The sequence below is a fragment of the Girardinichthys multiradiatus genome, chromosome 22 (genome assembly GCF_021462225.1).
Source record: "Girardinichthys multiradiatus isolate DD_20200921_A chromosome 22, DD_fGirMul_XY1, whole genome shotgun sequence".
Lineage (NCBI taxonomy): Eukaryota > Metazoa > Chordata > Actinopteri > Cyprinodontiformes > Goodeidae > Girardinichthys > Girardinichthys multiradiatus.
The window spans coordinates 28,692,299-28,709,931 of NC_061814.1; the positions used below are offsets into that span (position 1 = coordinate 28,692,299).

General features: G+C 40.7%; 1 protein-coding gene across 1 annotated transcript in view; it reads right to left on the minus strand.

Moving 5' to 3' along the window:
- eys (eyes shut homolog) overlaps nucleotides 1-17,633 on the minus strand; it is a 336,214-nt gene that overhangs the window by 73,498 nt on the left and 245,083 nt on the right. The window contains exon 41 of the mRNA XM_047352417.1: nucleotides 3,012-3,162. Coding sequence (XP_047208373.1) covers nucleotides 3,012-3,162 — 151 coding nt within the window. The remainder of the gene's footprint in view (nucleotides 1-3,011; nucleotides 3,163-17,633) is intronic.

The window sequence follows — 17,633 nt, forward strand, 5'->3', positions numbered from 1 at the left end:
GGTGCCACTACCTTGATTCATGGTGAGTGGGATATTTTTAGGGTGATGTGCAGTGTGGTAGTTTTCTACCACACATAGTGTTTGCATGAAGGTAAAGAGGTTCAGCTTTGGTTCCATCTGACCAGACCACGTTCTTTCACATGTTTCCTCATTTTACTATGTTTGGATGTGATGTGATGATGGATCACATCCAATCATAGTAAAATGCAGTAAACATGATAAACATGATAAAATGTGAAAAGGTTCAAGTAGTTTTGCAAAGCACAGTAAACTTGCTGTTAAATTGTGTCGCACCTAAATTGCCAAAATTATTGGGTCACACTACCAAATCAGTGAATTCTGGTGTTGCAATGGGCTGCAGGTGTATAAAATTTGGTGTGGGAAACTTGGGAGGCCTGCACAGAGTCCTGACCTCAGCATTCTTGAACACATTTGGGACAAATGTTTACAGAATAGGTAAAGTTGCCATTGCTGTCAACCTTGCAACACTGCTGCATATTTGACTTTCATTTCAATACCACAGAAAGACACAATGCCATATTAAATAATGGTACTGCATAGCCTTACTACACATTTGGCACTTCAGCATCAATAATTAGATCACACCAGGGTTAAGGTTACCAATTATCTTTTGTACATGTCTAAAAAGATCCTGCTATGTGATTGCCACAGCTCTTAGACGCTACTGCACACGTGCCACTGCTAGATAACACAAATGCAGAGTCAAGAAATGCAGGTTTGATCCAATAATAACATGACTTAATCTCGAGTTACGCTACGCAGCCATTTCACTCACCTTGGCATGCTGGGTGCTAAAATTTGAAAGTAAAATTGAGGATAAGACTTTATTAAATTATTATCTGAACTCTTCGGGGATACTCACAGGGCCTGATCTTTAAAGATTCCAACTAAGGGGTGCTAATTTGCTTGGGCAAAAACATATGCATTTTACAACATTTTGCAACGACACTAAGTTACTGTCCATAATGCATTGTGTTTTGTTTAGTGACAAGGTTAAAGCATATACTGTCTTTTTTCTATATTATCAACATCAAAGCACAGTGGGTCCTTTGCATGGTTGCAATTACAGTTACACAGGTTTGGGCGCCATTCTCTGGTGGATAATCAGTTGCATCTCTGCCTGATCAGATTTTGCTTCAGCAGAAGGTGATCTCACTGACAGCGATGGTGTGCAGGAATGATCCAGACGCAAGAAAAAAAAATGTTGCAAAGAGTTTTATCATATGAGATTTGTCATGACTTCTGTTTGTGATTAGTTCCAAATCTGAATCAAACCTTAGATAATCCTACATAGAATCATCTCTTCTCATCTAGTTTTATTATTTTTATTTTTGACAATCCAAATATGTTGACACATGTACAGGTGATTCTCTTTCTCTTTCATCTGTCATTCTGTCTATGCCTCCTTCTCGCCACAGTGACAGTAGACATTTATGCGTCCCAGTTAGTACCTCCATTTAAACGTGCTAATTCTAGACGCAAAAACAGCACCCGCAATCCGTTTCAGATTTGATAAATTGCATTGTGGGTGGTAAGGGATTACATTTGGATATCCCCTTCCCATAAATATTGTGTTTGGGTCATCATCACATGTTTTGCATATTCAATAAGGCAAACATGCTAAAAGGTTTGTGCCCACTGTTCCACTGATTTTACACACGCAATCCAATTAGCACCTGGGTTGTAGATCAGCTTCACGGACGCAAACAGGTTTGCGTGTGGGTTTGTACACGCAAACCTTTTGAAGATCAGCCCCCTCACCTTAAAATGGACGCCCTAAAATGTCATTCACAGAGGGTCAGTTGCTTAAATATCAATTCCACACCCTTAATTGTATTGCTCTACCCCTATTCAAAACAGAAGCACATAAAAAGTGGCACTCATACTTGTAATGTAACAGCATTTTCAGCCAAATCACAGTAATTTCCTCATGACTAGACCCATGTAAAATGTCATTTTTAACATAACATCCATGACAAGTCAAGGAATCAGCATTATAGTTTTAGCAGTGCATTACACTCTGTTGTGTATTTGGTTGAACTTATTATAGGTTAGTGAATTTAACTCCAGGATTATCAAAACTCAATCAAATCAAGCAACTTATAGGACCTAAAAACTCTGCAACTGACAGCTTGGTTCAGGACGTAACATGCCTTCAGAGGACAACTAGATCCACAGCTCAGTGGGTCAATAAGTCTCATCTCGTCGTCTTCCGCTTTATCCGGGACCGGGTAGCGGGGGCAGCAGACTCAGCAGAGACGCCCAGACGTCCCTCTCCCCAGACACCTCCTACAGCTCCTCCGGGGGGAGCCCGAGGCGTTCCCAGGCCAGCCGAGAGACATAGTCCCTCCAGCGTGACCTGGGCCGTCCCCTGGGCCTCCTCCCGGTGGGACATGCCTGAAACACCTCCCGAGGAAGGCGTCCAGGAGGCATCCGGTATAGATGCCCAAGCCACCTCAGCTGACCCCTCTCGATGTGGAGGAGCAGCGGCTCTACTCTAAGCTCCTCCCGGATGGCCGAGCTCCTCACCCTATCTCTAAGGGAGTGCCCGGCCACCCTACGGAGGAAGCTCATTTCAGCCGCTTGTATCCGGGATCTCGTTCTTTCGGTCATGACCCAAAGTTCATGGCCATAGGTGAGGGTAGGAATGTAGACCGACCGGTAAATCGAGAGCTTCGCTTTTCGGCTCAGCTCTCTCTTCACCACAACAAACTGGCACAGTGCCCCCATTACTGTGGCAGCCGCACCGGATTCAGATCCGGGTCAGTAAGTTTTCAATCTAAATCAGACCTAAGTTTTATTAGCCATGTTTTATACTGTTGTAACTGATAATATAACCTGTTTTTTGGTTTTGATTTGTCATGGAAAACAATTTTGGTGTTGTGTTTATGTTAAGACCCATCCTAAAGACTTTCTAAATAATAACAGACATCAGAAACAACATTCAGTTTACCAAGTATCTTCAAGGACCAAGGAATGAAACATCATACCGGATTAGGATCGGCATCCATCTGTTGTTATTGATGCTCTTGCCAGCAGCTGCATTTAAAACATTAGTGCCACCACAGCCAAGCTGAGCAATGGGGCTTCCATCTTCAAGGAACACATGGAGGAACTGATCCCCAAAGTTCTGCTCCTGGGCTGAAACAGTAAGTAAGAAAAAGTTTGAGTTTATTTTCCTCCATTACCGAAATCAACAAAATGACAAAGCTGCAATGGAAATGATATGACTTTTAACTAAACTGAGATCCTGCAGAAAGATAATTAGTCACTTCTGTGTGTGTGATACCAAACCAGAAGGAAAAAAACCTTTGAAAGAATTTGAAGAGAGAAAATGTTTTGGCCTTCTAGAAAAAAATTAAAAAATAACAACAGAAATAGCTGAAATCTGTCGTGATCATACACATGTATGTATGCTATCCTAAACCTAAACCTCACTTCAAATGTTCAAACAATGATCCTTTACATATTACACCAATGTCAGCCAATAAAACAGAGGATGCTGAGCACAAGGTCATACCGTGATCAATACCCAGCACATGAAAACCTGTGGGAGGACTCCTGTCTGCTAATAAATACCATCGCTCAGCCAATAGGCTTGCCTCTCTCTAGACAGAAGCTTATCAAGAAACATTCACATTGCTGTGACCTCAACAACAACATACACAAGCGGACGCTGAAATATTTCCTCCTTTGAAGAATAAAACCATAACATGGAACTGACCCCGACCCGAGAAATTCTAAAATGTCAAAAGCTCAATGCAGGGGCTCTGTCTGCATGCCACACTATATGTATTTCCTAAAATCAATTCAGCTCAATTTAGTTCTTATTTATATAAGGCCAATTTATAATAAAAGTCAACAAATTCAGTTGGGACACATACAAGTCTGCCAGCTTTAGCAATTTTTAAAAGTAACACAGCACTCCCACTTCTACACTAGTACATGAATAAAAAATACAGACAGGAATCTACTCAGAGGGCACAGAGAGTTCATTTGAAAATGTCTAGAAAAATAATCATTCATATGCTCTAAGGGATAAACGTTTCATGGAGAACTTCAGCCTTGAATGGAAGATGGTTGGCAAAAGAATGTAAGGAGCCACTGAAAAAGGAAGACTGATCTCATTAGTTCAAAGGCAGCTTTAGTAAAACCTGCTTAGAAAATATGTGGAAGAATCCTTAGGTGTTTTTTTTTCTGGTATACACAGTGTAATAGAGACCTTGGCACATGAACCTGATCCCTTCAGAATCAACGTTATAAGGAACTAATATGGTATCAGAATTAAAAAAGAATTTTGTTGACTCTAGCATTGCCTCTCCAAATCATAATATAGCAGTGTGATGGCTCTGACTCCAGCTGCAGTCTAATGAACCTCCCCCCAAACTCTCAAATGGGCTTTGCTTCACAATCCCCTCAAGGCTGCAGTTATCCACGTTTCTTGTGCAGGTTTTTCTTAGCACACTTTTTCCTTCCACTCAACTTTCAAGTAACTTGCTGTACTTGTACACAGCTCTATGTGCAGCCACTTACTTTAGCAATCATTTTTTGTGGTTTACTTTCATTTGGAGGGTGTTAGTGGCTGTGAGCTGGATACCTGTCAAGTCAGCAGTTTCCCCATGATTGTGTAGGCCATAACATAAGATTTCTGTATTAAAACCCACTACTAAAACCCAGTTTTTGGTGTCATTCTAATTCATTATAAGCACCTTATTTGTACTGTGTCATATGCAGAGTTGTAAAACTGATGAACAGCTTCACTACATCTGTTTTGAATTTGACATCTCCAACCACTAAGATTTCAATACTAAAACACTTAAATGGCCACTGACAATTTATTTGTGTCAGGCATGTTGCACTTATTAGACCTTTATTGTGATAACATTTTGTCTAATTTCTCCATTGCATCACATCATTCCTGCAAAGAAGTCAGTAGAATTTGAAAGTAATAGACATTGGTAGCATTCCACTCCCTCGCAAACTACTGCTGTCTTCGTGAGGGAGGTGGAGGGAAAGTTCACACCAGCCCCAGAATGCTGTCTGAATAGACAGGAGCTAATGCTTGACAATATTAGAATGCAGGTCACTGAGGGAGACTCAGATAGAAAGGGAACCTGCCTCTCTTGTCTCACTGTGAAGGAAGACGTGGTTACAGGGTAGGGGACTGAGCAGCAATGCTGCCCTGTTAGAAAGATCTTAAATGTTTCTGTGTTTCCAACAAGGTCTATAGAGGATATTTTAGCGGAAAAAGAAAAAGTGACAAGGGAGTACTAGTCCAGAGAGAGCTACTGAGTAGGCGCGGAGTAGACCTGTTTGATTTTCCGAAGACAACAAGGTTACAGCCACGAACCTAAGGAACATAGCTGATGTGGGAAGCTAAAAATAGGATGAGGGTGGGTGGGCTTGACAGCCTTGTGTCTTTGCAGTGTGCATGTCATCTATGCTGAGGTACTGTAATGGCATGGGTGGGTTGATTTAGACATCGGCAAAGAGAGCAGAGCCCTAGCTATCTCTTTTAAGGCAGCATGGTAACCAAGATGAAAAATCAAGAAGCCTTTTCGTAATATGAAAGGGATCAATACAATCTCCATCTCTTCATCAGATGAAGGCTGCTTTTGGCTTAACATGCTTGATATTCCACATGTTTCTTGCTAATGCTAGTTTAGCATTGGATCATGCATTGTTTCAATATTTACTAAAACTATCACAACACCTTTACATGATAGTTAGTATTTTGACACCAAATGACCCCTATAGATTTTTTTAAATAGAAATCCAGCCTGTTTTTTTAATCTCAATTTGTAGGTGTTTCTCACTGCTGTTCTCAAACTGTTTAGCCACTATTTTTTATAATGACCAAAGAAATCTGGCCGTTATTAGTAATGCTGGCACTGTACCTTGATCTAAAGTAAAGCCAGGGTGCTACAGATGTTTTTGAACACGTTGGAACCAGTGCCGGATGCTGGTCTTTCAAGGAGGGGAAGCTCAATTTCAAGATCGCTGATTCGCTGATTTCACTGTCAATCAAAAAGGGATTCAGCCTCAGACAGATCATCCAATCATCAAGCAGAAGCTGAGCGTCCGGGCCAACCGAGGCCAGCCCACTGCCCCATAGACCCCCAGAGACGCTGAGCGTCTGATGGGCGGGACAAAGCCCAGCATTTTTGCTTCACTGTTGAACTCACTGTTTAAAGCACTGTGAAGCTGCAGGAATGAGTGAGAGGAAAGCCGCGTCGTTACCAGTGATAAGAAGCTGATTCTGAACAAAAGTTGAGCGTGTTGTAACGCATATTTAGTCAATGACATGTACACACAATAGTATATATTTGATCACTTATTTTTTGACATTTTAGGGGAAGCTGAGCTTTCTTTGCAGTCTTAGAACAATTGCCACTGGTTGGAACATATTTGCCTGCTTAACTTTCTATTTCATGACCTTAAAGGAATTCAAGAATATCACGGTGTAACTGAAGTGTACTGATCGTTTTTTTCACAAAAACATTTGTAGAAGAAATATGCACAAGCAAAAAATTTTTTTCCAATAGTAAGAATTCAAAATATAAACCAAAAAGTGTAAGCTGAAGTAGAAGCTAAGACATTCCTTTCTATCAAGGATAAAATTAATATCAGTTAGAACCTGCAGCACATGAATGGATTTCTATTGTAAAACAGTTTATAAACTTTTCCTCTTTTTTTCTATAGAATGCCTTATGGCACTTCTACATACTGTATAGCCATCGATCCTCCTTAGTTATGCCCCCCCTTAAAATACTGAATTTAATAAACTTCTAGCTGCTTTTAGCTACATCACAATAATACTTTGAGAAAAAAATATCTTCTTTCTTTTAATTATACTGTCGGGGTTTTGGTTTCTGTGTGTGTTTGTGTTTTTGTCTGCACTTTGTTTTCAGTTCCCAGATGGTGCTGGAGTTTCTCAGGTGTGCTGGGTGACAGGTGTGACTGATCTGCTGATTGCAGTGGAGGAATATTTAAGCAGGAGGCTGCCAGCACTATGATGCCAGAGTGTTTGCCTTCTGTGGCAGAAACCTGAACCTTATGAACATTCTTCGTTGAACATGACTTTGGTTCCAGAAATTACTGGACGATCAAGATTACCTATGTTTGGTGGTTTTCATTTGGATTTCGTTTCCAAGTACCAAGCTGGCAGCTTCCTGTTATCCTCTGTCTCCTGAACCAAGGCAGAAGCGTACCCTGTCCACCCTCCAATGCAAGTACCTGAACACTGAACTAACTCCTGAACTCACTCTACAGCTCAAGTAAACCATTTGGATTTTCTCCGCTTCGCACACCTGGATCCCGACTCCCTCTACCCCTGGCAACCTGACTTTCCTCACTTAGTAAGCCGTTCAACTGTTAAACATAATTACTTCTCGTTAATTCCGCAACATTATAGTTCTTGTTTTCACCAGTTCTCTTCCCCCTCTTTCCATGCAGTTGGTGATTCTACCGTTCACGTTCCAGTATCACCATTTGTAAATAAAACACCTTTCACTGATTCAGTTGGACTTCTGAGTGTTCTTCTGTATGTGGGTCAGATCTATTTTGAAGAAAATGACAGAACACTCTGGCCAACAAGACCCAGCAGAAGAACATTATCTGAACACGCTAACCAGATTCATTCTCATGACACCTCTCTTCGTTCCCTTTCAGAGCAACAGCGCCATACACATCAACAGTTAGAACAGATTACTTCCATGCTTCAGCAAACCTTGAGTTCTCAGTCCTCTGCTCATGCAGATGTCGCTGCTGCACCACCATCATCCCAACAACTTCCTCATTCATGTGACGCACCTCACCTAACCCACAGAAATTCTCTGGCGAGGTTAGTAACTGTAGGGGATTTTTGCTACAATGTACTCTAGTTTTCAACCGTTCTCCACATTCCTTTCCCCATGATGATGTTAAGATTCCGTATGTCCTTGGGTTATTGACAGTCAAGGCCTTACAGTGGGCAGAGGCCCGTTTCTCTGATTGCAAAGATTTTGGTTGTACTTTTGAAGAATTTGTTAAAGAATTTAAGCAGACCTTTTCCCCAGTTATAGGCAAGAGTAGTACTGGTCGACAGCTGAGAGCCTTAAAGCAGCGTAATAGGCCACTTGCTAATTTTTCTGTTGAGTTTCGCACTTTAGCTGCTGCTTCTGGTTGGAATAATAACGCTTTAAAATCAGCCTTTTTCCACGCTTTAGATGATTCTTTAAAGGATGAGTTAGTCCTAATTGAGGAGGCCCATACATTAGACAAAGCAATTACATTAGCAATTAAGGTTGACAACAGATTAAGGGAGAGAAGAAGATCCAGGGCTGAAAGGTTTAATTTTAAACCACAGTTAGCTACTAGTTCTCTACCCACAGCTAAGCCTCCACAATCTGTAGCTGAACCTGAGCCCATGCTGGTGGGACGCACCTGGTTAACTTTTGAAGAAAGACAGAGATGCAAGTTAACCAAGCAGTATTTTTACTGCGGCTCACCAGATCACTTCGTAGCAACTTGTCCTATTTGCCCCAGGCAGCCAAAAGACAGGGTCCGCCAACTATGAAGGGGGCGGGTTGGTGGACCACTTAAATAATTGCAAAGCCCCCAGATTCAACCTACCAGCTACTATCATATTTAATCAACATACTTTGACTTTGTCTGCCATGTTGGATTCAGGCAGCGAACAGAACTTAATAGACTCCGAGTTAGTCATCAGAGCAGGCATTGAGGTGGAACCACTTACTTCTCCTCGTTTCGTTCTACCCTTAGACGGCAAGAGATTGCAGCAGATAACCAACGAACAAAACCTCTAGAACTCTTACTGTCAGGTAACTATAGGGAAGAAATATCTTTCTTTGTGTTTCCAGTGTCTCAGGGTTCCATAGTTCTAGGCTTCCCTTGGTTACAGAAACATAACCCTCATTTAGATTGGTCTGAGTGTCGCATCGAGTCCTGGTCCACTAGTTGTCATTCATCTTGTCTACAGTCAGCTTTCTCCCCGAGTTTCCCCAAGCAGGTTAACAGGGAGGACAAGCTTATTGATTTGTCTCATGTGCCCACTGAGTACCATGATTTGAAAGGAGTCTTTAGTAAAGATAGGGCCCTGTCTTTACCCCCCCATAGACCTTATGACTGCGCGATTGATCTTCTTCCCGGTGCCCCCCTGCCTTCTAGCAAGTTGTATAATATCTCACGTCCAGAATAGAAGTCTATGGAGAATTATATTAATGACTCCTTGACTGCAGGTATTATTCGGCCTTTGTCCTCACCTCTTGGGGCAGGATTTTTCTTTATGGGTAAGAAGGACGGCTCGGCTCGTTACGTCCATGCATTGACTATTGGGGCTTAAACCAAATCACAGTTAAGAATAAATACCAACTTCTTCTCATCACCTCTGCATTTGAACCGGTTCATGATGCCACCATATTTTCCAAATTAGATCTCATCTCGTCAGGATCCGCCAGGGGGATGAGTGGAAGACGGCCTTCAAGACACCACTGGGCCATTTCGAGTACCTGGTCATGCTTTTCGGACTTGCAACGCACCTGCTGTTTTCCAGGCTCTAGTTAACGACGTTCTCAGGGACTTTTTGAACATTTTCGTTTTTGTGTATTTGGATGACATTCTTATTTATTCTAAGGACATTGAGCCACATCGCAGACACGTTCGGGAGGTACTCCAGCGCCTCTTGGAGAACCGCCTGTTTGTGAAAGCCGAAAAGTGTGAGTTTCACCAGCCATCTGTCACATTTTTGGGCTACATCCTTGAGGGTGGACAGGTACGTTCTGACCCAGAGAAAATCAAGGCTGTCCTGGAGTAGCCTGACTCATGCAAAGCACTACAGCATTTTCTCGGATTCGCAAACTTCTACAGTCGATTCATCAAGGACTACAGTCTTACCACTGCACCTCTCACTGCATTAACTTCCTCCAAGGTCTCATTTTCATGGTCGCCTGAAGCTGAATCCCCTTTCCAGGCGTTAAAGGAGAAATTCTTTCAAGCCCCCATCTTAATTCACCCCAATTCTTCCAAGCAGTTAATCTTGGAGGGCGATGCTTCAGACACCAGGGTTGGGGCTGTTCTGTCTCAGAACTCTGAGGAGGGGAGACTTCATCATTGTGCTTTTTTTCTACCGCAGGTTAAGCAACACTGAGAGAAACTATGATGTGGGTGACAGAGAATTACTGGCCATAAAACTCGCCCTTGAGGAGTGGCGTCACTGGCTGGAGGGGGCCGAACATCCCATTCAAGTTTGGATTGATCATAAAAACGTGGCCTACCTCCAAGCTGCCAAAAGGCCCAATCCACGCCAGTCACGGTGGTCTTTATTCTTTTCTTGTTTTAATTTGTGTATTTCTTTCAGACCTGGCCCCAAGAACACTAAGCCTGATTCCCTTTCCAGACAATTTGCCGCCGATAATTTGGTGAAGGAACCAGCTCCCATTATGCCGTCCAGTTGGACAGTAGGAGCACTCAGGTGGGAGATTGAAGACATCATTAACAGGGCTCAACAACTGTAGCCTGACCCTGGCACAGGACCACCAAACCGTATTTATGTTCCGTCTCATGTACGCACTAAGCTTATTGAGTGGCTACACACAGCTTTTTTTTTGGCTCATCCCGGGGTGAGCAGTACAATAGCATTGGTTCAGAGAAGGTTTTGGTGGCCATCAATACATAAAGACATTAGAGATTTTGATCAAGCCTGCGCCACCTGTGCCAGAAACAGATCCAGTAACCAGCCTCCTGCAGGTCTTCTCCAACCAATCAGCATCCCAAATCGACCATGGTCCCATGTAACTTTGGACTTCGTTACCGGACTACCTCACTCGTCAGGTATGACTACTGTTCTCATAATCTTTGATCGATTTTCTAAATCTCATTCCCCTCAGAAAACTCCCGTCAGCTCTACAAATTGCAAAACTCCTTACCAAGCATGTCTTTTGTCTCCATGGGATACCTCAGGACTGCCTGTCGGACCGAGGTCCACAGTTCATCTCTCAGGTTTGGAAACAGTTTTGTTTAGTTCTAGGAGCCAAAGTTTCACAGACCTCTGGCTATCACCCCCAGTCCAACGGTCAAACAGAGAGGTTAAATCAGCAACTAGGATCCACGTTACACTGCCTCACATCCATGAACCCCATAGATTGGTGCTCGTACCTACCTTGGGTCGAGTATGCACTCAACTCACACATCTCTTCAGCTACTGGTTGCTCACCCTTTGAAACATCTATTGGTTATCAGCCTCCTCTGTTTTCCGCTGACGAGAAGGATATCACAGTTTCAACAGACCATTAACATGTCTGCTGCTGCAGAACCATCTGGAACTCTGCTATTCATGGCCAATGACCGAACTGCTGACCAGAACAAGCGTTTTGCTGACCGGAGACGCCGTCCTGCAACTGATTATGAGCCCGGACAAAGGGTATGGTTGTCGGCACATGACTTGCCAATCAAGTCCATGTCTCGGAAGCTTTCGCCTCGTTTTATCGGAGCGAACGAGATCGAGACTGTGATCAGCCCCTCTGTGGTTCGCCTTCGCTTACCGGCAAGTCTTCGGATACATTGATAGTGCTTCGCACACCTGGATCCCGACTCCCTCTACCCCTGGCAACCTGATTTCCCTCACTTAGTAAGCCGTTCAACTGTTAAACATAATTACTTCTCGTTAATTCCGCAACATTATAGTTCTTGTTTTCACTAGTTCTCTCCCCCCTCTTTCCATGCAGTTGGCGATTCTACCGTTCACGTTCCAGTATCACCATTTGTAAGTAAAACACCTTTCACTGATTCAGTTGGACTTCTGAGTGTTCTTCTGTATGTTGTCACGGTGCGGTTTTGGTGTGGACCAAAGTGCAGACAAGGGCTTGGATGCAGCATCTTAAATAATCTGACACTGCAGGAACAAGGCAAGGACGAGGGTAGTGAGCGTGAATGCACAGGCAGAACAGAGTGTAAACAAACAGAGGAACCAGCAGGGAACAATGAAACAAAACCAACTAATATACAGAGGGAGAACAAAGGCAGGTAATCAAAGGAACTAAGAACAGGTGAGACAAGGAGGCTGGGAGGCAGAGGGAGCAGGTGAACCTAATAAAACCAAAGCAGGAGGAAAGGGGCTAAAGACAAGACAGTAGCAGACCAAGATAAAAATAAAGCATAAGAATCAAGGATAAACATGAACTGAAGGAAACTGAGAAACTGAAGGGAACACATCAACCTAAGCACTTAGCAAAACAGAAATCATAAGGAAACCCTGACTACAAAAGTAAAGAAACCTAAGTAAACAATAACTAAAGCTAACCTATAAAGGAGAGGGTGGAAAATAAAGATGAACTAGAGGAACAAAGCTAAGAAGAACTGGAGAATAAAGGGAACTTAAACTGAGTAATAACTAAAAGGGGAAAACAAATGACGAGAGGAGTAACAGAAAGGAAACTAATAAACGAGAGTGCCAATGAACCAGAGAACTAAGAGAAATAATAATAATAATCATAAGGAAACCATTCTATGAAAATAAACAGGAGAGCAACGCCAAGGGAACTAGGAAAGCAAACTGGGGAGCAGAAGATAACCCAAAACAGAAAACCACAACCAACATGAATACAAAACACAAGTAAGAAACATCTAGCTAAAAAGGTAAACAAAAACACAAAACCACAAACAAAGTCCAATCGTCACATCCTGACATATGTGGGTCAGATCTATCTCGAAGAAAATGACATACAAGCTCAAGAAAAAGTATTTTACTTTATTTTCAAATTCTGGGTAAGGTTTGTAAAGCAAAGACTTCAATGCTGCTAATAATGTGCTAATAGTAAATGTAATTACTTTGTGTTCCAAAATGGTCATGGGTGCTTCTGCTTTGTAAATAAAAATTTGCGAAGACATTTGACCATTTAATTGGTCTTTAAATAATGTAAACATTCTTTAAATTATTTAAACATGAAGTGAACATATATGACTGCAAAACATAATTTTGCATGACACTAATTAAATTTTATTCAAAATACCAATCTAGAACAATACACATAAGATTGAATGAGTGTAACAGCAAAGATAGTCACACAGCTTTTTATATCACCTTCCACTAAAAATGACCTATTGTCTCCTCTTTGAGCAGTTTTCTTTATTGTGCCATAGCTCGTTTGTGGACAAATATTATTTACAACAGATTTCAATGTTACCCAATCTTTTATTCTTTGTCTAAAAGGAAATTGTTTTGTGCTGTCTCCATGGCCCTCTTACCGTGTGCTGAACCTTGCAGAGTATTCGTCCTTTTTGTCAGTGCCTGTCACCTGTTCTCTCTGCTCTTCTCTCCTTCCCTTTAACCCCCCCCCTTCTCCCACCTCCCAGTCTTTCTCCTCTCAATCTGACAATTGAAGTCCAGGGGGAGACTTGTAGATTTGCTTCAGGGAGAGTTGTGTTGTGAAAGGGGAGGTAGAGAATAAGGAGCATGTTTGGTGAAGCTATTCCCCACATTTCAATGTATATCACTTGGTTTTCTTCTGATTAACTTTGTATGTTTGATCTCAGGAGGTTTCTGTTCAGTTTTCATCTTCTGATTTGAAAAAGACACCATGCTATAAGCAAGAAAGCCTAACTAGATCAAAGCCTCTGTGCCAGCTATGTATGTTTATCTCTCTTCACAGCAAGGCTAACACACTGCTTTTAAGCGTGTACATTCTTTGGCAGTGAGCTATTGTAAATATTAGAAGGGATGAATTTACCTGAGACAACAAGGCCAAAATCATGAGTTTAATATCTTTGGTGCAGTTTTCAAATCTAATGCTAATGGTGAGAAACGTTTGTATGGAACAAGAATAGCAGCTAACAAAACTTTTTAAATCAATTCAAATATATACACTCAGCCATTTGGTTACTGTGACCCACTTGCCAAGATATCTCCTGGCCCTGAATATATGACACAACCTATGACAGTGTGGAGGTGAAGCAATTTTGTCGGCTTGACTTCAAGCACAAAGGCACTTGTGACTCATATGGATGTCAAATAGTGTTATCTTCCAGAGGTTTTATACATTTTTTTTTCTACCTTCCCATTGAGTTATTTAAAATGTACAAAAAGTACAAATGACCTTTGTCTTTTAAAGAATATTTGCTAGGTATATATAAAAAAAAAAACATATAGTTAGAAAACAAATTTTAAATATCTGTGTATGCATGCCTTTTCTAGTTTCCTTTAGTATTTTTATGTAAAGTGCATATATTTGACTGTGTATTAACAGTGCTCATACATCGTATGTTAAGCTACAACCACAAACCTGAACATGTTTTTATTGGAATTTCACATAAAAGTCCAATACAACGAACAGCATAATTGTGAACTGCAAAAAACGAAACAAACAAAAATAAACCTTTGCAGTCGACTGAAAAAACAAGGAGGAAACTCATCTCATTGGAAACAAAACCTCTGGGTTTTCACCTGCACCTGGGTCACGTCTGACAGTCTTTGATCTTCTTGTATCAGACAGATCTCCAGCTTTTAAGCTCTTCCGGGAATGACCAGTGTGGAGGAAAAGTAAACCCGCCCGTGAGCTTCTATTTCTCCAGAGATGTGCTTCAGTCTCGTGACACTATGGCTGGAAATGGCGGTTAAATGTTTGTTTCCTCGGGTTTTTATGAACTCTGGTGACGTCAGAGCTGCAACGCCTGTTGAGCTGCGACGTCGGTTGCTGCGACACATGCTGACCTGGGTAGTAACAGTCATTTAGCTGACCAAAATGGCAGGTGGCCCAACACACTTAATCAAATAAATAAAGTAGGATCCACACCAGATGCATCAATGAAGAATGGAGGAATGAAATTTAAATTTCAAATTTTCTCATGGAGCATTGTTCAATACATTGTCTGAAAATGGAAAGAGTATGTCACAACTACCAACTATGGTTTTTTAAGCTTTTTGAACTACATGCATAGAGTCACCAGTAAATTGTTGAAAACAATCTCACCAGTGATGGTGAAATAAAATGGGATTAATTCTTATTGGTAAGCAGGATGAGGGGATGAGGTGGACACTATGGAAAGTATGAGGAAAGAAAAAAAACTGCTGATCAGTGTCTTTCTGTTGAGTTGTCTGTGAGAGGGAGCTGATCCAAGAAAGCACAAGCTTTTCCAGAGGGGAGCAGAGGAGAGCAGTTTCGCAGGTATAAAGGATATTGTCCAAAATATGAGTTAAGAAAGAGTAGTTGTGAAATGGATAAGTTTCCAGGTAGTTAACTAGTTGGCAGAGAGCATTCACTGCCCTGAACACATGCTTCAAGGATGGCACCTCACTGCCTAGTGTGACAATGCCAGAAATACATTCTATTCTATTCTATTCTATTCTATTCTATTCTATTCTATTCTATTCTATTCTATTCTATTCTATTCTATTCTATTAAGGCTTTAAAACCTCTTCCACAAGATGCAAAATATTGTAATGTATTGATGTGGTGAAACAGGATGCAATACACTTTAATTAAAAATAACATTAAAAAAAACAAATGGTTGACCAAAGTGCTATACATAAAGAGAATATATAAAAAATGAAATAAGTAAAAACAAACATAAAGCAATAGTGTTGAAAGCCCGGGGAAAAAAATAAGTTTTCATAAAAGATTAAAAAAAGGGGGATGAAGGAGCCTCTTTTAAATCCTTTGAGTCCGTGAAGGAGAGTGTAAGCGAAGCAAGTCTGAGAGATAGGGTGGAGCAAGGCCATTAAGATATTTAAAAACAAATACAATTATTTTTAAATATATGCTATAGCACATAGGAAGCCAGTAAAGATTATCCAGAACAGGAGTGTAAAAATAACTCTTCTCTTGTTTTCGTAGTTCTTTGAAAATACTGCATAATCTGATATCTGTGTTTATTATTACTGTCACTTAAATTGCTGCAGTTGTTAAATGGATAAGGTTGTGTTGGACCACTATCTGTTGCCTTGCACCAAACATGTTCTTGATTCACACCCCAGCTAGTGTTTTTCTGTAATGACAGACTATTGTCTTCCATGTAAACACTTTCCTTTGGGTAACCCTGGCTTTTTCTCACCATCCAAAAGCATGCATGTTAGGATAATAAGCCACTTTTAATGGCCCTTAGGAATGAATGTGTATGGTTGTTAGTGCAGTGTTTCTTTGTGTTGTATTTTGATGGACTGGCAACTGTCATAAAATGAACAGATGGAATATACTAAATATTACTTGCTTAGCAATCCAGGTTATGGAACCTCTTTCAAACCATTCTTTGGTAGCCTAAAAATAACACATTCATCATTTTAACCCATATTTTAGTTAAACTCAGATCAAATCCCAGATCAAACTCCCAGATCAAACTCATAACCTAACCCGTTAAAAATAAATCCAGGGCAATCCATTATTGACCCAGGACTGCCCCCAAAAAATCACATCCATCTTGGTTGGCAAAATAATTCAAATGGGGTTGTTAAAACAGAGAATTGAAGGACGGATGGAGATAAACATGGGGGAATTACCATTCCCAGATGCTTTTTATCACATTTGACTCAGCCTTACCTATTTTGCAAAGAAGAACAAGCACAAGTTTAGTCTGTAGATGTGTAAATATTTTAGAGAAATTTTTACCCAAAATGTATAATGGTAATTGTCTCAAAAGGCTACAGAGCATTAACACAGGGGTAGAAAACAAATCCATGCTACACCTTTCAGATTTTTATTAATACAAAATATTTAAAACAATGTGTTCTTTTCATTCCCCTTTACAATTATGCACTTCTTTGTGTTGGTCTATCACATTAAATCTAAATTATGTTGTGGAAAGGTTCAAGGGGTATGAATACATTTTTAAGGCACTGTAAATACCTTCCAAAATAGTAAAATGGAAAGTAACATAATAGCAAACATTATTTTACTAAAGGTGTATACTTCTTTGTTTTTAAAAACACCAAAAAGCAAGTAACTACTTCAGTGACACATCATAAAAGCTTTGCCTTGCAATTTGTCTGCTACTTTGTTCTGAAACCTTTTATCTGAGTCTGCAAAACCAGCATTTCCTGAATAAAGCAGACAACACTTTTCATAACTCAATCCTACATTGTCATCCAGGAGGAGGGAATGCTGCATGTCACTGACTGGATGCAATCTGCTGGGTTTCCTTAGACAGAAAAGCATTTTATCCAATTTGAATAAATAACTGAATCTGACTGCACTGTTCAATGATTAGGATTAATTGGAATGTATGTACCTGACTTTTGTGAAGTGCATTGAGACGACGTGTTGTGAATTGGCGCTATATAAATAAACTGAATAGAATTGAATTTAATAGGGCTAGTTGTAATGCCAATGTCCCATTTTACATACCTACATTTTTTCTGCTTATTTTCTCTTCCAGTTAACAACCAAACTGACAAAGGAAACAGAGTCAACTCAAAACAAGAGAGTTTATAAGAAAAATATAAGTTGTGAGCTAAAAAAGGTTTGTGCAGTCATATTATTTACACCAAGACCTAAGTAGCCATATACCCAAACTGCACAAACTAAAACATGAAACCTCCATTCAAATTTACAACTCTAATTGGGCATTTGAGCCAGACATTTGTGGTAATATTGAAAAGGCCTCTGTTAATGTGTATTAAAGGCTTA